At 35.5% G+C, this 22374-nt stretch overlaps 1 protein-coding gene across 3 annotated transcripts in view; it reads right to left on the bottom strand.

Moving 5' to 3' along the window:
- CSRNP3 (cysteine and serine rich nuclear protein 3) overlaps positions 1-22374 on the bottom strand; it is a 186045-nt gene that overhangs the window by 140294 nt on the left and 23377 nt on the right. The window contains exons 3-4 of one of the 3 annotated variants that reach the window (XM_070581509.1): positions 4919-5007; positions 3553-3643 (exon numbers count right to left, since the gene is read on the bottom strand). The exons of 1 other annotated variant lie outside the window; for it this stretch is intronic. Coding sequence is in view for 1 of the 2 variants with exons in the window: in XM_070581508.1 (XP_070437609.1) it covers positions 4919-4931 (13 nt within the window). In the remaining variant the exon portion in view is untranslated. The remainder of the gene's footprint in view (positions 1-3552; positions 3644-4918; positions 5008-22374) is intronic. One more of the 3 variants, XM_070581508.1, reaches the window with a different exon arrangement.

The following is a 22374-nucleotide window of genomic DNA, read 5'->3' as shown; positions in this document are numbered from 1 at the left end:
GGAATAAAATCAAACACAGGCTTTGCCTTGAATAGCAGGAAGGACTCCTGATCCTTTAAGGCTAGAGGAAAGAAAGTAAGAGTGTTGACAGATTTAGCTCTTTGATGCTGGAGGGAATTGCAAGGATGCACAAGCAGTTTCCCCACAATGACCTCAATTTTCTTGCTAAAACAGCAGGTGCCCCGAGAGTGAAGGGGAGAGACTGTATGGCTTGAGTGAGGTGATAAACTTTTGAAATAGTGGCTGACCACAGTCAGAGTGAAAGGATTAGTGAATGCTGTTGCAGGGCTACCTCAGCTTAGAAAACCATAAATCTGCAGAGCGGCATAATTTACTCCTGCAGCACTCATGTACCCAGGTGGAAGAAAAGAGAAGATTTGCTATAGTTTGGATTCAAGGTTGCATGTACAATGTGAGAAAGGACAAGCTACAGAAACATAGAGGGTAAGCTGCTGGTGTCCAAGCTCAATTCCAAGCAAGACTTGGAGAACATGAAAGATCCAAGTCTCACTGGATTCGAAGAAAAAGAAATGAGAGGAAAAGTGTTTATTTCACTTGTAACCTAACATCACTCCTGACGTAGTCTTATGTTTTTACCTTAATTTTCCTTTTCCCCTAAATCTTCTAATTTGTTTTTATATTCACTCATTATTTTGTAAGATGTGTTTTAGATAAAAGGCCAGGTATAAGCGAATAAAAGGAAACTAAAAACATACATATGGTCAAACAGAGGTGAGTTTCACTTTAACTAGGGAGGCTGAGACTTAAAGCATCTCCGTTGAATTTTAATTGAGAACAAGATCTGTAGGTGGTTAAGAGGTTTTGTGGTTGATATGGATAGAATGTTTACTGAGGTTGTGGAGGTTAGGGTTTGATCAGCGGTTCTCATCTTGGGATAATTTTGTCCCGGGGATATTGGGCAATGTCTGGAGACATGTTTGGTTTTCATGACTGGGGGATGGAGTACCCCTGGCATGCCAGTAGTGCCAGGGATGTTGCTAAATAACCTGCAATTCACAGGACAGCCCTCACAGCAAATAATTATCTGATCAAAATGTCAATAGCGCTGAAGTTGAGAAATCTGGATTAGACAAATTGTTTACAAGGATGACAGAAGAATGAGAATGGTAGGAAATCACCTGGAGAACCATTGAAGAAAGGTGGAGAAGGAGGAACCACCCAGAGAATGGGCATGCCAGGTGATGTGAGATTCAAAGACGTATATTTGCAGGTGGTGGTTTCTGAGAGGATGGAAGAGTCATTATTTGGAAGAATCCGTGGGAAACTGGATTTGGGGTACAAATTTGCAAATGGTTCCTGGGTTTGACTTTTGTAAAGCAAATACAAGGAAGATTGAAACAAGGGAGTTTAAAGGAAGCATATGTTATTTTCTACCAGCTTTTGAAAAGTCATATTTACCTTAAAAAGTCCTATTACCCTTGTACACAACAATTTCTAGTTCTTTCCTGCAAAGTTTCCAGATGAAGGCAACAAGGGTTCATATTGGATTGGAAGGAATCTATCTTTGACACAGTGACATTACATGAGAAGTCATTGTTTTCCCTGTAACCTTCCACCAACCCTCTGCATCTCTCTTTTTTTCTTTTCTTTTGGTTTTCCCAAAACAGACAATACCAGTTGCCTCATTTTGGTTAGCCTCATAGAGCTGACCATCTTTTCTGTTGACAACACAAGTAATAGATACTCTCTACTTTGGTTTAATTAAGATAGACTGCTAAACAATTGTGATCTTTACTTTGTACTTTTTTTTAATACTCTAATACTGGACATTTGTCTCCTTTAGAAGATACACTGTTTATAATACCTGCCTTTTGGAAGATTAAAGGAGTTGCAAAATTTAGTAGATTTTGAGACCTCCTTATCCAAATTTTGTTTATTTGGATGGCTATATATTCCTTTCATATTGACTTATTAACAATGAAAAAAGAATTGATTAAACTACTTTTTTTGCATATGAAATTGGCTAAACCTTTCAATTCTATCCAGTAAAGTCAAGACTGAATGACTTTTAAGATAATGTCAGTTTATGTGATGGGTTCATCCATAGGTTAGATGGGTTGCAAAAAATGGGCTGAGTTATCTGGACTGTAAACACCTCCAGACTCCTGTGCTCAGCACCCAACATTTCACAGAAAGGTTCCAACCAGATTATCATCTGAAAGAAACCTAATGACTCATTTGTTGATGATTACAAATAGATTAATTTATTTTAATTTCCAAATCTCCATCTATCGCCTAATAAATTGAATGTACAAAGGAAGACATATGTCCTTTAAAAAAATTTACTATGTGAATGAAGTGGTATTTAAATCATTCCATTCTGTTTTCAATCCCAATGCTCAGAGCTTTCCTAGTGACAATAAGACTGACGACAAAACAACAAGAAAATTATATAGAACCTTCTGACACCATGTATCATCTATCTGTATTGTCACAGAGATTCTTTACTTTAGGTTTATAACATTTACTCAATTAAAAAAAAATTTTCCCCCATACACAGATAAATAGTTATAGTCTTTACCCCTTCAGTAAGTGAATGGACTAACCCACATTAAACTGTATATTTCCTTATTGCAAACATTTTGACAATATTTCATGTACATGTGGTAAATGTATTATCATTTTAAAAAATATCTTTTTTTCAGGTGAAACTGAGGAAGATATATACTAGCTATTTTACATACATTAATAACATTTGCCTTAACAAATGACAATTTAGAAAACATTTTATCACACTTGTTCTTTGTTGGCACTATGCAAGCAAAAATGATACCTATCTCTTTTGTGTAAATTATGCAGTACTAAGTCACTAGGCTTATTTAAAAATTCCACCACTCCTTACACTCTATATTCCCCTTCCTGGTTTCTTTTCTCCGCAGCACTATCACCATCTAACGTTATATATAATTAACTTTATTTTTTATTGCTTATATACTTCCACCTTCCAGAATTTAATTTCCACTAAGACAGGGTATTGGTGTATTTTATTCACTGCTGTTGCCACATGCACATAGCAGGAATTTGATAACTATTTGTTGAATGATTGTGGTTGTTATATAAATTAATTTAACCACTTGTCTAACGGCATGATTAAGCAAAGGCTGTCTTCACTGACTTTTCAAAAAATGAGTTTACTATTTTTAATGACATGACTGGCTTTAACTTCTTAAGATATCACCTTTTTAAAAGCTTTTCTTGGGAGCACAGTGCTGTGCAATTCCATTTCTGGACTCCCACTCCATCGCAAATCTCTTTACTCACTCAGCTATTATTTGCATGTGGATCCCTTAGGGGTTTATAACATTCAATTCCTTTCAAAGCTACATGTCTTCTAGGTCATTGGGGAAGTGATTTAATTCTCTGGTGAGCTCTAATAAATGTACTGGATGTGCTGGAATTTAAAAAAAAGCAAGTAGGCAATACTCACTTTTGTTCTTTTCATAGGTATTTGCATAGCTGTTTTCTACAACATTAAATTTGCAGTTTTGGCAAAAAAGAGATTTTCCTTTTTTAGATTCTCACATTACTTACTTGTATTGTACTTGAAGAGCTACTTCAATGAAAGGCACATGTGTGTGGTGATGGATTGTAATTAGTCTTTGGGTGGTGAACATGATGTAATCTACACAGAAACCAAAATATAATGATGTACACCAGAAATTTACACAATGTTATAAAACAATGCTATCACAATAAAAAATAAAAATAAAAGTAAGTCAAAGATCAGTGGGGTGTGGGTTGTAATGGAGCAACACTCATTGTCATAAACTCTCAGTATTCTAAGTTAATCAAAGCCATAATGTGAAAACATGAATAATCCCCAAATAAGTCCCATTGCACTTTAGAATTCATTACGTGAATTTAAATCTAGCTTGTCATTTTAATTGTGTTGTTTGTGTTAATGATAAAATTAATTTCTGAGTAACGTATTGGTTGGGCAATTCTTGAGAACAGGAACCATATCTTAGTTATTTTGAAACAACCAAGGCACTTAGCCCATTACCTTGTATATAGTAATTCCTAAATAAATTTTGAATGAATATATCCTGGGATTAGTGAGGAAAAGATGTAAATATTGAAGACAAGCCTGACCAGGCAATAAAAATAAAAGATCATTAATACTTTTCATTTAAAATTATGAATATGTGATATCAAGTCCCACAATACAAAGAAGTCAGAAATCATCCACTTTCTCAAACTATCCCATTAGAGTGAACAATTTTAACCTACATTCAAAATGAGTATTTTTACATTGGTCTATTATTATAATAAGCTGTTTAATAAGGGTAGGCTTACTTTGCTTTTCTTTTCCAAATTTATGACTCTAAACAACTTAGAAAAGGTCCTGAAATATCCTTTTGCTCATTTATATTATTTTATTGAGGCCACATTTTCCAACAAAAACATAATTTCTTTGACTGTACTTAGAGAAAGTCAGAGAATGGGATTCAAAGAAGTCTAGGATTGTTGGTCAGCTATCCTTCTAAATTATGTGTATTTATTTGTGTGTGTTGTAGCCAAAGATACAAAAGAAATTAAAAATTTGCTAAATACGTACATATTCCTTAAGAAATCAGAAATAAAATTTTATAGGGAAGCCTAATGTTTATTTATATGTTAACAGTGCTACCCTTTAAAAAAGTGAAACAAATTTAATAACCAGCGATTCTCTACTAAAACAATATTTTCTTCTAACCATCTCCAATTGAGCTGAATAATACATTTCTGACATAACTGAATTTTTAAAAATCTTGAAGACATCTTGTTAAAAATGTGTATTTTAAGGACATTTTTCCTTATTATCCAATTACACATTAGCAATAACAACTTGGAACAGTTATACAGTTTTATCTCAGATCTTTAAAAACATGAAAATAAGAATGTATGAACTGCTAACCTGGAGATCTCATGAACTCCAGTATCTTCCTGAAGACTCTATGCCTCTGAAAACATCTTTTCAGTCTGTTGATATCTCCTTATTTTTTCCTTAAAAAAGAAAATATGTTTCAACATGTTACATAAGGCTATATTTTCAAAGAGTAAAACTGACTACACAGTGTAAATATAATATGACACAGAGGACAACCAATAGGAATCTTGGAATACATAAAGGCATTAAATAGAACTGAATGATTGTACTGTCTGTAATTTAGTTTAGAAAGACTATCCAGCCTAGAAGAATGTGATACATTTCTAATTATTCATACATACCTTTGTTCATTTATTTGCCTGTTATTCAATCAACAAATACTACTATGGAAGAGAAGTTGAAGGCATTCCATATTATTAATTGGAATTATATTATTTAAATAACTTTCTAGTCTCTAGGAGCTTTGTATATTCAAGACACAAAAAAATCCAGGAAAATCAACCAAAATGTTGTGGCTAGATGGTTTACGAAAATCACAATGAATATTTATTATGTTTTTTGATTTGCTTAAAGGAAAGTATTTAATTCTAGAATTAATTCAAACATTTATATATTCAGATTTTAAGATAACAGGCTCTATGAAAATAATTTAAACAAAATATTCTTTAAAACAACATGCTTTAAGAAAAATCTTGTTTTTTAAAAAAATGATTAGTGCAATAACTTAAAGAGGTGATGGAATTTTGGCAGTAATTACATACTTTTATTTTCCCAGACTAAAATGTGTATAATCACGTTTTCTAAAGCATTAATGAACTTTCTATTCTAACATGTCAAGGTAAATCATTATGTCCATACACAAATGTAAAAGTTTTCCTAAAACATGACGAAGATAACCTTGTGAAGCGTGGTTCGTTTATTGTGTTTCCACAAGAGCCAGAAACGAACTATCACTGATTGTGGCCAATTACAATAGCTAGGGTAGAGATACTAAAAATGGGTTACTTGAAGGAGGAAATAGCCTGAGTAAGCAACTTATGCTGATGTTCAAATAAGCTTAAAGCATCAAAAATCTTTAAGAAACAAAATTGTCTCAGGAAGATTGTATCTTTCTCTCTTTAAACTTATCTACATGAATATGCATGGATACATGGATTTAGAACAAACTGGAATATCTGTGGCACCCACAACAGCAGCAAAGTGTTATCAAATTGTGGTTAGAATCATAGAGCTAACAGAGGTTATTGAGTCCACTTTAGTTTTGAGGAAGCCCAGATTCAGCAGAATCTGGGAAATTTTGGAAAGAGTCATTCAAAATTTAATTGTAAGTATAATTTCAAGTATCTTAAAACTCTGCTGAGAACATTATACATTCAAACGATGACATAGTAAAGACCATGTAAGCAATATCTTCGTCACCTGTTACACTCATTTTGAGGTCTGAACGTAACTTTTTCTGTCTTCTTTGTTAATGATACATATCCTGAGATTGCAAGTGAAGCAATTAGAAAACAACAAGAAGGCATGCAAAAGATCTTGGCCTGTTTGTAATGTGCCCATTGAATACAGACTTTAAAAAATTATTTGCAGGGGCCGGCTCCATGGCCGAGTGGTTAAGTTTGAATGCTCTGCTTCAGTCACCCAGTGTTTCACTGGTTCGCATCCTGGGCACAGACCTAGCACTGCTCATCAAGCCATGCTGTGGTGGCATCCCACACAGCACAACCAGAGGAACTCACAATTAGAATACACAACTATGTACTGGGGGGCTTTGGGCAGAAGAAGAAAAAACAAAAAACGACTGGCAACAGATGTTAGCTCAGGGCCAATCTTAAAAAAAAAATTATTTGTAATTAGAGCAAAATACTAAAAATAAATTAGATGCTGAGCTGAATACATCTATAAATGTCATCCATAATCTCAACTCAAATTTTCTTGTAAATGAAAATGAATTCCATATTATTTAAATGTCATTTTACCTATTGAGGTATCATTTAAGATTTTTTTTTTTTGAGGAAGATTAGCCCTGAGCTGACTACTGCCAATCCTCCTCCGGGAAGTAGAACATGCACACTTAACCACTGCACCACTGGGCTGGGCCCTCATTTAAGATTTTATCCTAAAAACAAAATAAGTTTTTGCTGCTATAAAAAAGTGGAGAGGGACCAGCCTGGTGGCTCAGTGGTTAAGTTCACACATCCCACTTCGGTGGCCCAGGGTTCACCGGTTTGGATCCCTGGTGTGGGTGGACCTATGCACTGCTTGTCAAGTCATGCTGTGGCAGGTGTCCCACATGTAAAGTAGAGGAAGATGGGCACGGATGTTAGCTCAGGGCCAGTCTTCCTCAGCAAAAAGAGGAGGATTGGCAGATGTTAGCTCAGGGCTAATCTTCTTCTTCTTCAAAAAAGTGGAGAAATTAGTTCAGTCTCTCTATTTTACAAATAAGAAAACTGACTACTATATATTTGTGACATGTAGCTAAACCTAAAGGAAGAGATTAAGTATTTTTTACTACCAATGGTTAAAACTGAAATCAAAAACATAATTATATTTTAAACCAAATAAATAAAAGACTTTCTTTATGCATTTAAAGTAGTCTATTGAGAGAAGCAAAAGTATTGAGAAATCTAGCGATCTAAATTTACATCCCCATAACTAACTCTTAATTTAGATAGAGGCCAAGGGATCCTTGGCAATGAAAGAAACTCGATCTGACCTGTTTTAAGGCAAAGGATATAAAAATACATTTGACGGACAAGATGGCCCCTAACAGAGGCCGTTCAAGCCCTTGTAGGGAGTCCATCACAAAGGAAGAGGAATTCTGGAAGAGCAATTAAGTCGATGCGATATTCAATGCAAAGCTCCAAGTATCGGGGATCTGAGATCAGTGCCAGTTCTGGGCACACTGTACAGTGGTTAATGCTGGAAACCATTCCAATTCAGCACCTTGGTTCTGCGGATGTGACATGGCCACATTGGCTGTATATGACTGTGTGAGAAAGCGTGTGTGCACACATGTGAAAGAGAGAATTTAAACAGTTGTGGTGCTAAGATCTATAAATCAATAGCACTCAGTCCGAGACCCAGGCAACTTTGTAGAGTAATGATCCCTAGATAATATACCTCAGGAAGATGGAGAGGCTGCTATTCTTCCTCTGCAAGCCCTGGGGGCACATCAGTGATGGTCTACACAAGATCAGTGGGAACTGCCATTTTCCTGGAATCTGATGTCTGTGACATGATCATGACCTGAGTTGGGTAGCCTCAGCACAGTCTGTTATACCACTACTTGAGTGGGATCCCAGCCCTATGGGTGGGCTTGGCAGTGAGAATTGATACCTGGAACTGATTTGTCAATAAGTATTATCATTCCAGGTACTAAGAAAAATATTCAAGGAGGTGAAATTTATAGAGACGTGGAACATGTATACTAACGTAAATATAATGTCATTTGTTCATTTGTCCTCACAAATCTTTTGTTGTGCTCTTCTAAGGAACATCGGTTTCTGATTATGAATTCTATGAAAAATAAAATTGACATAAACCTTTATTATCATTTAGAAATGCTTATGGTTCATATCTGGTCTTTTCTAATATCTGGGATTCAATTGAGAAATTCTCTGAGAACCAATTTTTTACTTTTAGAAATTCCTGCAATATTGCAGGGCTAGAGGGAAAGGTGAACAGCACCTCTCCTTGTTTCAGGCCTCTTGGCTTCCTGGGTGCCCATGGGCCTTACTATGGATCATCCTACAAATCCCAGCAGCCATTCGGAGTGCCAACGGTCAAGGAGCTCTCCCATATGTGTCACCATTTTCTCTAAAGGGCGCCTTTCGTAGGTCAGTGAGGCACAAAGCTGTTGTTGGCATATTTTGATCAATAGCCATGTTAGACTTCACTCAAGTCACACAGCCTTGACTGAGCTGTAAGATCAGCTTTGTGGATGATTTTTAATGGATGAGTCAACGATTAGCCATAAGGAAATATAACTTGTTTAAAACACTTTTATCTTGTTCCTATCTTTTAAAAAAAAATCTCTCGTGCAAATCCTGGGGTTTTGAGAAGAAACATTCCTCCCAGAAAGAGAGAATTTGAGAGCCCCAAGCTGATCACTTGTGCCTGCCTGGAAGCCTGGCTCATATCACAGTTTCAGTGTATCAAAAGGAAATATCAGTCTAGGAACACAAGGGAAGAAATGGGAATTTGCTGTTCAGTGTTTCTAAGGCGAGGATAAGACTTAAGTTCAGTGCAATAGGTTAATTGCATTTGCAGCTGCATCTCAAAATACAGTATTGCATAATTAATAGGCCTGCAACCAGCAAAAGCATCATTCACCGTGAGGGACAGCTTCCTGACAGGAGCAAAGGGCCGAGGGCAAAGGAATCTAGCGGGAAAGACCAATCTGCCATGTAAAGTTTGACCCGATTTTTTAAAGAGAATAAAACCACAGACAGTCAAATTGATTCTATTTAGAACTATTTCTTAAGTAACAAAACCGCTCCAATTTTGTACCTTTACACATACGCGGAAAGGCAGTTATCAAAATACACGCAGCCCTTAATCCACTCATTTACCAAACAACAAAAAATGAATTTCCGTTTTTTCCTAACATGTGTTGAACTATAATAAAGCAGCATCACATGACCAAGAAAGTTTCTAAAACGATGATAGCACTTAGTCATTCTATTTCAGTAAAGTGGACAAGAGTTATCAAAACAAATTAAATCAGGCCTAGTGAGGCTATTTATATCTCAGGTAGTCGCCGTGGGATTCTTCCACTCGATCAGCTGTGCTCAAAAGGGTGCAAACAATTCTCTGAAATTATTCAGATAGAGCTCTATTTAAAGGCATGGGGAAAGGCATAACTACAATTACTGGGAATTTATAAGAATTATAAGAGAATCTATGTGAGCATTTAGGTAAAAATTTAAAAACCTAATTTCCCAGAAAACTATAAATTAGCAAGACTGACCCAAGAAGAAGTGCTCAGCTGACTAGACCGACTATCACGAAAGGGATTGAAAAGATACTCCAGTTTCTACCACCTCAAGGGAAATAAGATCAGCAGGGTATGGGGAAGCCTCAAAGAAGCTGTGCAACAAGTCTCCAAATGGTTTAGGTCATACCTTTCACTAACAAAAATGCTTCTTGACCTCTACACATTTTCCCCTCGCCACACTCATGTTCACGCTTCCCCACTTACCTACTTTAGGGTCCATTATGCATCATGCTCTCCCCCTTGCATGTATACTCCCCAAGGCTTGTCTCTCTCTTCTTCAAATCAGTGTGACAAAAAAAAAAAAAACCACCTGGTTAAATTCAGCTTTCTTCCTACTATGAATCTGCCTCTAATAGCTGAACAGATGATTAGAGTAGAGAAAATGTGGGATATGCATTACTGACCGAAGTATTCATATATGACCACAAACTTCTAGTGGGTCCCTAGTGATGCCTGAGAATCTTATTGCATTTTCCTTGAGTCATGCTTCACCTCTGATACCACTAAAAAAGTTACCTGGGCTTCTTTTCAACTCTCAAACATTTCTTCCTACCTCCTCTCTCTCAGTTTATGATATTGCTTCTAAGAAAATTGGAAGGACCACGATTCAGTTTCATCTTCTCACCACTATATCGTGTATACCTTTGACATTTGAACCCATCTAGTCAGCCTTCAATCCTTTCATCATGGAGAAACTGTTCTTTCTCCCATCTTAGCTTAACTCCTCTTAAGCCTTGGATTTCATCTCCTGTCACCAATTTTAGGTCTTTGCTGCTTCAATTATCCCCTCTCTTGCGTCATCATTTTTTCCGCATTTTACGGGATTATTCTCATCTGTCTGCAAATGTGCTGTAATATCTCCCAACTTAAAAAACATTCCCTTCACAGCATTTCCCCAACTCAATGTCACCTTATGTCTCCACTCCATCTTAGAGCAACTTCCGAAGAGAAGGCATTTCCCATTCCTCAGATGCAATTCTGTGTTGAACTCCCCCAAATTACGCTTTATTTTCACAACTCCACTGAAATAGCACTTATCAAGGTCAGCAGTGAACTTGGATACTGCCAAGTTCAATGGTAAATTTTCAGTCCTTATCTTTCTTAAAATCTCTAGAGAGTTTGACTCAGATAATCACTTTCCTTTTCTTGAAATATTTCTTTACTTGGCATCTAGGATACCATGCATGAGGTAGGCCTGTCTTCTACCTTGTTTGCTGCCCTTTCTCAATCTTCTTGCCTGATTTCTTTCATTCTTCCTGACCTCTAAATCCTTTAGTGGATTGAGGTCAGAGACTTCTTCTCTATTTGACTTTTTCCTAGGAAAGCAAAACCAGTCCTATATCTTTAAATACCACCATTTATTTATGAATCCTAAATTTAGATCTCTAGCTTGAACCTCTTCTCTGAGCTTTAGATTCTTATATCCACTGCCTACTCTACATTCCACATGAATGGTTAATAGGCTTTTCAAACTGAACACGTCAAAAAAATAATAACAGTAAAATGAAAAGAAGACGGAAGGAAGAAAATAACATACTCTAAGCTTCCTCCTCCTACTCCACTCTTTCACATTTCAGCACGGCATCACCGTTTAGCCAATGACTCATTAAAAATCTTGTTGTTGTTAATGCCAGCCAGTCAATTCTGACTCCTAGTGACCCTGTGTGCAGCAGAGCAGAATCCTGCCCAGTCTTTTTAGGCCATCTTCTCATCTTTGAGCTCTATATCAAACATGCTCCATTGTTATTTACAGGGTTTTCATGGCCAATTTTTTTGGAAGTGGGTTGCCAAGTCCTTCTCCTAGTCTATCTTAGTCTGGAAGCTCCACTGAAACCTGTCCACCACGGGTGACCTTGTTGGCATTTGAAATACTGGTGATATAGCTTTCAGCATCACAGCAACATGCACTTACAGATGGGTGGTGTGGTTCCCTAACCAGGAAACAAACAGGAGCCATGGGCAGTGAGAGTGCCAATAATTAACCATTAGACCACCAGGGTTGGCCATTAAAAACCTAGCTTTTTCAGAAATGGCTGATTCTAGGATTGGGGCAGGGTAAATATAAGCTGATCCTAAAGCATCTTAGAGTGAGGGAAAGTAAAGAATGGAAAGAAAAAAAGATAGGCACAGGCATGTCAAAAGGACATAAGAACCAACCTGAAAGAACTCTCAATGATCACAGTTGGATTAATTTAAGCAATAAAAATTAGTGACAGTATTAGATTATAACTCAAAGAATAAAATGAGTATCTATAAGTTTATTCTGATGTAAATAAATAACTGAATAAACAAATGAAAGAAGGAACAAATCTTCCTTACAAAAGAATTCCAAATAATACATACAGATACTCCCCATGCTTCAAGAAGTGGAGCTTGGTCTTTACCCTCACCCGAAGTATGAGCTGTGTTTAGTAACTTGTTTCCAAAGAAGAGATAATGGAAAAAAGAAAATAGTAATGTTAGAGGGGGGAAACCTTGCAAATACCATCTTAACCAAATGACTAACATTAATAGCACCAATGATCCATCACGCTGATACCATCTGCTCCCTGATGTGACTGACAAGAACATCGCTTCTATGGTAGTCTTCCTCCAGATCATAACCCCAGTCCAATCCTGAGGAAACACCACAGAAAACTAAAGTTGAGAACATTTTAACTTTGCCTTTCAAAAAAGTCATGGTCATGAAAATTAAGGAAAGACTGAGAAAGCATCACAGATTGGAGGAAACTAAGGAGACATGATGACTAAATTCAATATGGTATCCTTGAGTAGATCTTAGAATAGAAAAAGGGCATCTGTGGATAAACCGAAATCTGGAAGAGACTGTAGTTTCGTTAATAGTACTATACCAATGTTAATTTCTTCGTTTGGACGAGTGTACCGTGGTTATGTAAGATGTTAACATTGGAAGAAGCTGAGCAAACGATTTATGGGAACTAACCCTGTGCTATTTTTGTAACTTTCCCACAAATCTAAAATCATTCCAAAATAAAAACTTTAGTTAAAAAATCCTAGGAATTATTCATGTTTCTTTCTTTCTCTTATACCCCACATAAAAAACAACCAGCATCTCCTGTCAGCTCTACTCTTAAGATGTATCCTGACTCTGACAGCTCCTCACAAGTCCCGACATCTCTCACTTCCACTACCCTGCAATCACCTCCCCCGCTCTCAGACTCCTCCGTTGACTCCCCCATCGCCTATTCACACAAGGGTCAAGATTTTTGCTGACATCTTAAATTTGGTCTTGTTTCCCTCTAGAAGCCTACTTCCACTCCAGAAAGTGCATGGCCCACTTCCTCATTTCATCGAGGCTCTATCAAAGTAGCATCTCCTTGGAGAGGACTTCTATGATCATCTTATACAAAATAGCCACCCCTATTCCTTTCCCCAACCCTGCTTTATTTTTCTTCACAGTGCATTTGTGACATCATCATACTATTCATTTATTTGTTTACTGTCCTTCTTGACTACTAATGTAAACATCATGAGAGCAGGGACTTTATCCTGTTGAATGAGTAAATAAACACCTATTGCTTGGGGCTTATGAGAAAAAGACTAATTGCATCCAAAGCTGGTAGAAGTATGTGCTTTGCTGCCTTTTTGAAAAAGCAATATGCCAATACCCATTAAGTCAATGCTCCCATTCTTAGGAATCTATCCCATAAAAAGTAAAGCACCAGTTAGTGAGGACATTTTTAAAAGAACATGTATTATAGCTTTGCTCATAGTAACATAAAAAGCAAGCTGAAAAAAATGAACACGTATAGGAGAATGACTGACTAAAATGTAATATATTAAAACCTTGGAATATTTTGCGGCCATTAAAAAGAATAAAATAGAGCTATGACAAAAAGCTTGGGGATTTTCCATAACATATTGTTCAATGGAAAAAATTAAGATGAAGAAAAATATGTACAATATGATCCATTTTTGATGAAAACCTTTTGTGAGAACATGAATATGTGTTTATCTATCATTATGTGACATTGAAAAAATATGAAATGACATAAATACAGTCAACAAGATTACCTCCAAGACCAAGAGATGTGGATGAAGGACAAAGGGGAAGAAGAGAGAAAAGTCAACTAAAATAAAAAGAAAGGAAAATAAGGGAGGAAAGGAGTGAGAGGGAGAGAGAGTGTGTGAGAGAAAAGAGAAACAGAGAGAGAGAGAAAGACAGAGAAAGAAAGAAAAGAAATTAAACAAATTCTGTAATATATTTATGACTTCATATAAAAAATCATGTGTGTCTGTATGAAAAATTATTCAGGGAAATCAATTTTGAAGCACAGAATGGTTTTTGGACATTGGACCTACCATTTTCTTCAAGCAGAAATCAACTTTTAAACATAAAATTGATTGCAGGACTCCTTAATCTCACAGAGAAAATAGAGAATTGCTGCTAAAGTTGATCAGATTCCCAGGAAACGCATAAATTCTTACAGATGGTCCTGGGAACACAGCTAAATTGCAGACTATGTTAGTCAGTGTACTTTTATGCTCAGCTGCAGAAAATAGAAATCAAACCTAAAAAAGAAAAAACAATATCCACTGACAGGAATACAAGAAAAAGATCTCTACAGCCTTGGTTCACTCAAATTTTAGTTAAAGCAGCAGCCTATGGGATCTACTTTAGTTGTTATCATGGGCATTTTCCCTCATGGAAACCACAAAGTTACTGTCCTGCAGTGTAGGAACTCCTGAATAAAGTCTTGAATGGTTGCTGGGCTGCCCTGACAACTTTCATTCTTTTTTAAAAAAAACGAGGAACAAATCCCAGACTTTCTGTTACATAAGAATATGTCCTTATCTTTTCTGCCACAAAAGATGTAAGGAGTCTCACAAATATTTCCCTGTAGAAAGTGCCCAGCAACTAGTAAGTATTTAATCAGTGTTCACGTACTTTCTCCACATTTCAGAAACATTGCGTGATGTGACAGAAGTGAAGTATATATAATGGTGTAATTAATCGAGCCTCAAATTGGTCTGCTTGTAGTACCATGGAGCACATCGTGCCAATGTCAAGTAAAAAGTGTGGATAAAGGAAAGAGGGGTCCATTCTGGATGTTATAGGAGGGAATTTCAGTACAGAAGTCTATCTGCAGATAGGCTTCGTGATAGATGACTTTACAGTAAAGGGATTTCACCACAGGGTAAATACTGAATGAACCCTCGGGAAAATTTTCAAAAATTTCAGTACAGGCATGCAGATTCAATGCAGTTCCAGAGAGAAATATTAGTGGCGTGATAATGGAATGAAAAATACTTAGGCTCTGAAGTAACAAAAAACAGAGGTTGATATCTTCCTGACGTTTTCATCTTTCTTACCCCTGTGACTTTGGGCAAATTATATGTAACATCAGTTTCTTCATCTGTTAAATGGGCATATGAACTCCGATTTTGTATTTTGTAGGGAAAATAAGTAAGGTACTTAAAATAACATGTGCCTCATATCAGATTTTTATGATATTAATTTTCTTTATTAACCAGAAAAACAAAAAAAGGACAGAATATGATAGGATGTTCATAAATTTAGAAAACAATTGACATGAGATATTTCCACTCTTCATTTATGAAGAATTTTATTATGCAGTGCTGTTTATAAAAAAAATATTTAATTTAGTCCTTCATGTTTATTAACTATAGGATCAAAATGAATTACTAACATGATAGCCATTATTATTGGTGGCCCAACAGGTTTTTCTTCCTCCCGTTTTTTTTCTGATAACATACTCCACATCTCCTTCCTTATTATCATAAGGATGGGTAAATGAACGAGATCTAGCCAATCAAAGGACCTCATCCCTTGGCCACAGTGATTGATTCAGTGAAGTCAATGCTAAGTGGTCCAATGGAAGGAATTTCATAAGATGAACTAGTTGTAAAGGTTTTTTAAGAGCTGAGATGCCAAACAAAACAGAGAAAACAAAGGAACTCAGAGATTAGCAACAATAGGAAGAAGCTGACACCCCTCCAGCTGGAGGCACAAAGGAAGGAGTGATGTCACCAGAGCTCAAGACCTGGTGCTGCCTGGTGGGAGCTGGACCTGTGGCGAGGCTGTAGTATGGGGGCTGGGATCACAAAAGCAGGGCCATTGCAGCAGGTGCTGGGACCGTGGAGGAGATACAGTGGCCGCTGGAAATACCACTTGAGGCATGAATGAGTGGGCAGGAATACTCTGGTTTATCTCTTCATCCTGTCCTCGCTTGTCCCACCAGTGCCTCTTATTTGCTGAATCCATCTGGAAGTCAGTAGGCAAGGCACTCCGGAAATGAAATTTTCAGAAGTGCAGAGACTGGATCTGAACACAAATGGGCATACAGTTGACACACTAAGACAATCCTCACGAAGGCACTTGATATTTCACCATCTAAACTGTTGGAGCCAGGAGTGAAAGAGACTAACTACTCCTTGCCTTCAAGAACATAGTGTGTGTCTGTGTGCCGGCAGATATCTTCCACAGATCATTAGGTAAACCCATAACCCCATATGCAGTAGGAGAAAATGAGGCGCTCCCATTGTGAGAAAAGAGGCAAGTCACAGGGGTGGGGAGAACACTGAGGTTGTCGTTTGAGCCCCAGATCCATTCTTGCCTGATTTGACCTCATGACCTCAGCCCTGTCTTTCTCAGTTACATGAAATAAGATATCTCTTTTTTGTTTAAGCTAGATTGTATAGGGCTTTATTTCACGTGCAGTAAAAAGTCTTGCCTACTGTAACCATGACTGTTAATTAAACATTTTAAAGAGGTGCTAGGACAAATGCCAAGTATTACCAGTAAAACAAATGAAATTAAAGAATGGATATAGTTATATATTACCGGTAAGAGAAATCAAGTGAATGTAGCTATGTTGACAGGTCTCGGTTGACCATAATGCTGAATGAATTCTCTCTCTCTTTTATCTTAAGTAGGGAATTTAAATACCAAAAAAAAAAAAAAAAAAAAAGAAGAAGAGGAAGAAATCTAAAAAGGTAATTTCTCCCAGCCTTTTAAGATAGAGGAACCAGCTGATTCCTTTGATTCATGCCTGGTAATCAGACTACAAAAGGAATGCAGATCAATGCCAGATGGAGGCTATCAAAACAAAATGGGTCACAAAGAAACAAAAATGTACTTAAAGTTAATCTGCAGCTACAATATCCAGGATGCCAAACAGAGCAGTTTTGTCCTCTTTTATCCTACCTCTGCAATTGCAATTTTTTTTTAATAAAGTGGGTGATTTATCCTTTAACTCATTTGCAATGAAGTTGCATGAATTTATTTGTAATCAACATTAATGATTCTAGCTTTTCCTTCTTTCATATCAAGCAATATCTACACTTTATCTTTTTACTACTCTCCAATTAGGTGGAAAATACAAACCAATGGGCTTTGCATTATAGGATAGAAATCTTTGGAATCCTAAAGGCGCCTAGCAGTTTTTAAAATCAGAGTTAATTTTTCTCCATTCTACACAATGTATCACTTGAAAATGGTATTTCTCAGCATGTTTCATGTCTATTAGTTTGGACTTCTCATCTAGTGCGCATGTTCCCTGGGACAGGGGCGTGTTTCTACTCTGCCCGTACTCTGCGATACATCTTCAGTGGAGTCTTCAACACACGGTGTGCTCCATTCATTCTCTTACGATAGAATCTTAATTGACTCTATATCTGTGAAGAATTTATATCCCTTCAGTCATGGGAGGTGTTAAGGGCAGGAACACAAAAGTTTCAGCATTCAACAAAACAAATTTTAGTGGCAAGCAGTATAGATGGGTTAAACTTGACCAGAATCTCAATCTCTGTCACTTTCAGTGGTATTTCATCTTATTCTAACAAGTATTAATATAGATGAGGACATTAAATACAAGAACTGTGTGTATTTAATGTATAGAGATTTTTGAAAATTAAGGATTTTGAACACACAATATCTGTCACATGGCATGGAAATAGAATGATTATTTTTATTTTCTTGTGGATTTTAAATCATATACCACAGTGTACTGGTGAAGTATGCTGTCTCTGGAGTTTGAGTAGGTTTTTATTCCAGCTCCAGCATTTACAAGCTGTTTGAATTTAAGCACTTTAATTATCTTTTCTGCTTCTCAGTTTCCTCATGTGTAACATGGGAATAATCCCAACAAGACCATCCCGCTTACTCACCTTGTAGTTTGTCTTGTGGGCATTAAATGAGATAATACTTCAAAAGCATTCAAAAATAAAATGAAGGATCAAACCTGCAAAGGTGATTGGTAGTGCTTTTTGGCACCATTCTCTTATTATCATTTTTGTGAATTTGAAACATATTTTGATACATACTTTATTTCATTTTATTTTTGGTAGCCTTTGACCAATGTCTCCCCATTTCCCACACACTCCAATCTCTGATGACCAACAATCTACTGTTTCTATGAGTTTCTTTTTTGTTTTTTGAGATTTCACTTATAAGTGAGATTATATGGTATTTGTCTGTCTTTGTCTGACTTATTTCATTTAGCGTAGTGTTCCAATCATGTTCCATCCATGTTGTGGCAAATGGCAGGATTTCCTATTTTTTAAGGCTGAATAGTATTATACTATGAATGCATACCATATTTTCTTTATCCGTTCATCCACTGATGGACACTTAGGTTGTTTCCATGTCTTGGGTATTGTAAATAATGCTGCAACAAATGTGGGAGTGAAGATATCTCTGAGATAGTGATTTCATTTCCTTTGGATACTTACCCAGAAGTGGGATTGCTGGATCTTATGGTAATTCTATTTTTAATTTTTTCAAGGAACCTCCATACTGTTTTCCATAGTGGCTGCCCACTTTACATTTCCACCAACAGTGCACAAAGGTACCCTTTTCTCCACATCCTTGCCAGCATTTACCTCTTGTATTTTTGACAATAGCCATTCTAACAAGTGAGATGATGTCTCACTGTTGTCTTGATTTGCATTTCCTTCATGATTAGTAATGTTGAGCACCTTTTCATATACTTGTTGACCACGTGTGTGTTTTCTTTGGAAAAAGTCTGTTCAAGTCTTTTGTGCATTTTATTTTTATTGGATTGTTGGTTATTAAGTTGCACAAATCCCTTATATATTTTGAATATTAACTCCCTATCATACATGGTTTGCAAACATTTTCTCTATTCCATTAAGTTGCCTCTTCATTTTGTTGATTGTTTCATTTGCTGTGCAGAAGCTTTCTAGTTCGATGTAGTCCCACTTGTTTATTTTTGCTTTTGTTATTTATGCTTTTAGTGTAATATCCAAAAACTCATTGCCAAGACTGATGTCAAGCAGTTTTTCTCCTTTCTTTATCTCTAGGAGTTTTATGGTTTAAGGTCTTACATTTGAGTTCTTAATATATTTCAAGTTAATTTTTGGGAATGGTATAAGACAAGGGTCCAGTTTCATTCTTTTGTTTGTGAATATCCAGTTCTTCCAACACAGCTTATTGAAGAGACTATCCTTTCTCCATTGAACATTTTTGGCTCCCTCGTAAGGTATTAGTTGACCATAGGTGCATGGGTTTATTTTGGGAGTCTCTATTCTGTTCCATTGATTTACATCTCTGTTTTTATGTCAATATCATACTGTTTTAATTACTAAAGCCTTGTAATATAGTTTGAAATCAGGAAGAGTAATGCCTCCAGCTTTGGTCTTTCTCAATGAAATATATTTTTAAATGGATTTTAAAATAATCTTGAAGTTTTTTTAAGGTTCCCTTAATGCATTGCCAGACTAAATTAGATCCTCATGTGAGATTAAAGAAATTATTTTATGATGAAATAGAGTCAAAGGCAATAATACTTTTATATTAGGAAAAATATTTTCAGTTTATCATATTAACAGGTTCAAGAAAAAAGGGATTATCCTGATATATACTAATGAGGAGTTTGATATAACTTTATACTCATTACTAATTAAAAACTCTTAATGGAAAGATACCCTCTAATATAGGATAAAAGTCATGCTGTAGCCAAGTTAAAGGTGAAATCCTATAAGTATTTCCATTTAAAGAAAAAAACCCTATGCCTTTCCTAATACCAAAAATAATATGTTAGAACATGTATTAAAAATTCTTATTCATAATAAGTGCAAAAATATTTTTAAAACTTAAGAACTCAGCAAGGAAAATACACTGCAGGAAGAAAAGCACAAAACTGTACTGTGGGTAAAATAACAGTTCAATATGGAAAGATATCTGGCATTCCTGGAATGGAAAGGCAATATCATAACGATGTCAATCTGCCTTGTGGCCCAAATTAACCCATAAATTTAATGTAATTCCAATGGCATAGCAGTGGTTTGTTTGGTAACTTGACAACATTCTTCTAAAATTCAAATAATAACCATGTGAGAGCAACTTACAGAGTCTTTAAAGAGTATGGTAGTGTGTTGTGTTTCCATTCATAGAAATGGATTAGGAAAAATTGGGAACTCCTACGTGAGATAATAAAACTCGCTATAGAGTCGTAAAGTAAGACTATTGTTGGTTTAGGAATAACCATCCAGATCATGAAAGAGAAAGGAAACCACAGACACTGATCCTACTATATGTAAGAATTTAGTTCAAGATAAGAACAGAATTTCAAATCAATAGGAAACATTATATTATTCAGTATATTATTTTAGGAAAACTGGAAAATTATCTTCTTATTTCACACAACATGACAAAATAATTTTCAAATGGTCTAAAGATTTAAATATATGATAGAAATTTATGGAAATTCTAGAAGAGATTGTTTGCGTGCAATTAATCTTGGGAGCAGCTAAGGTCTGCTAAGCATTTCCTAAAGGCCAAATTCATGATACATTTGACTGCATAAACAAATTCCTATGGAAACCATAAACAGGGTTAAAAGACAAATGTCAAAATAGGAAAGATATTATTGCATATGTGTTGACTAAATAATCCTTAACATTATAAAACAATAAAAGAAAAAATTATCATAATAAAAAAGAAGCAAAACAGATAATTCACACACACAAAGGCAAATAAACAAACACATAAATAATTATGCTTCCTAGTATTCAGAGAATTTCAAGTTAGAACATCAATGAGATATCAGTTTTTACCTACCAAATTGGCCAAGGTATCTATGTATGTATGTACATAATATGCATACACACACATACACACACACACACACACACACGCACACAAATACACACACAGAATACCAAGTTAGTTTGGCAAGATGTTGGGGAAATAGGCTCTCAATTATCAGAAGTGGGCATATAAATTGGTAAGGCTTTCTAGAGGGCAATTAAAGCAATACGCTTTGAACTATGATTTCCATCTTTAGGAATTCATTCTAAGGTTTACCTACAAGCATGTCACAATAGCAGTAATGATATTCCTGAAAATTCTAGAAAGCTATTATAATGAATGAACACAATAAGTCTTGTTAGGCTAAAATATATGAAAATAAATTGAGAAAATATATAGATATTGTGAAATGAGAAATATATAGATTAAAAAATTACCCATAATTCCACTGTCCAGAGAGAACTTCTCTTAAGGTTTTCTATATTTCTATAGGAAATATGTGTTTTCTTTCTACTTCTGAATTTTATTACATTCATATCTCATACACAAGATTTTGCAAATGGGATGAAACTAATATAGTTTTACAAACTTCTTTATTAATGTGAGTATATTTTATGTCAATAGATATATTTGTTCAACTGTTTTTATTGGCCACACAGTAATGCATTGTGTGGTTTTCCATAGATTATTTAACCAATTGCATACTGTACAGGTTCTATACAATTTTTCATCCTAAGAAAAAATATTGCAAAAAGGATTCTTAAAGCTAATTTTTTTATACATTTAGCTTTTTAAATAAATAAATGTTAAATACATTGATTCAAAATGTTTCGATGTTTTAATCTTAGAATATTGAATTCTGCCTTACTAACAAATTTAAAGGTCGGTAAAACTGTGTAGGGAGTTTGGAGAGTGATTTCATTTATACTGGCAATATTGTATGCATAAATTGGAAACTTCACAAACGTCTGACATGAAAACATTTTTTTCTATGGATCTGTACCTATTGAAGAAGACTAATTGTATCCAACAATCTTAATTAATTTCTATACAATTAGCCTATTTCAATTCATTCATAACATGTTGAAGATAACAGAAATCATTTGATCAATTAAGTCATATCTTTTTAGAAAAGTCATGAACATGCCAAGCAAAAATAAACTTATTTAGGACCTAACATTATGAGAATCAAATGAAATAATTTATTTAAAGCATCTAGCACAATGACTGGCGAATAATAAAATGTTCAATAAAGCTTGCTATTATGGTTATTGCCATTAAGCAATGCATGGGGGAAATATAGGATGTAGCCCTTGTCATCAACGAGCTTAAAACAATAGCAATTATAAATTTCAACCATTTCCATATTCTAGCTGTAAAGCTAGTGAATGCTAAAAAAGGAAGAGCTATTTTGTTGAAAATAGCAATGTTTATTTAGGCTGTGTTTAT

Source organism: Equus przewalskii, chromosome 17, assembly GCF_037783145.1.
Source record: "Equus przewalskii isolate Varuska chromosome 17, EquPr2, whole genome shotgun sequence".
Classification (NCBI taxonomy): Eukaryota; Metazoa; Chordata; class Mammalia; order Perissodactyla; family Equidae; genus Equus; species Equus przewalskii.
Note: the sequence above shows the minus strand (reverse complement) of the source record. Positions and strands in the feature narration are given on the sequence as shown.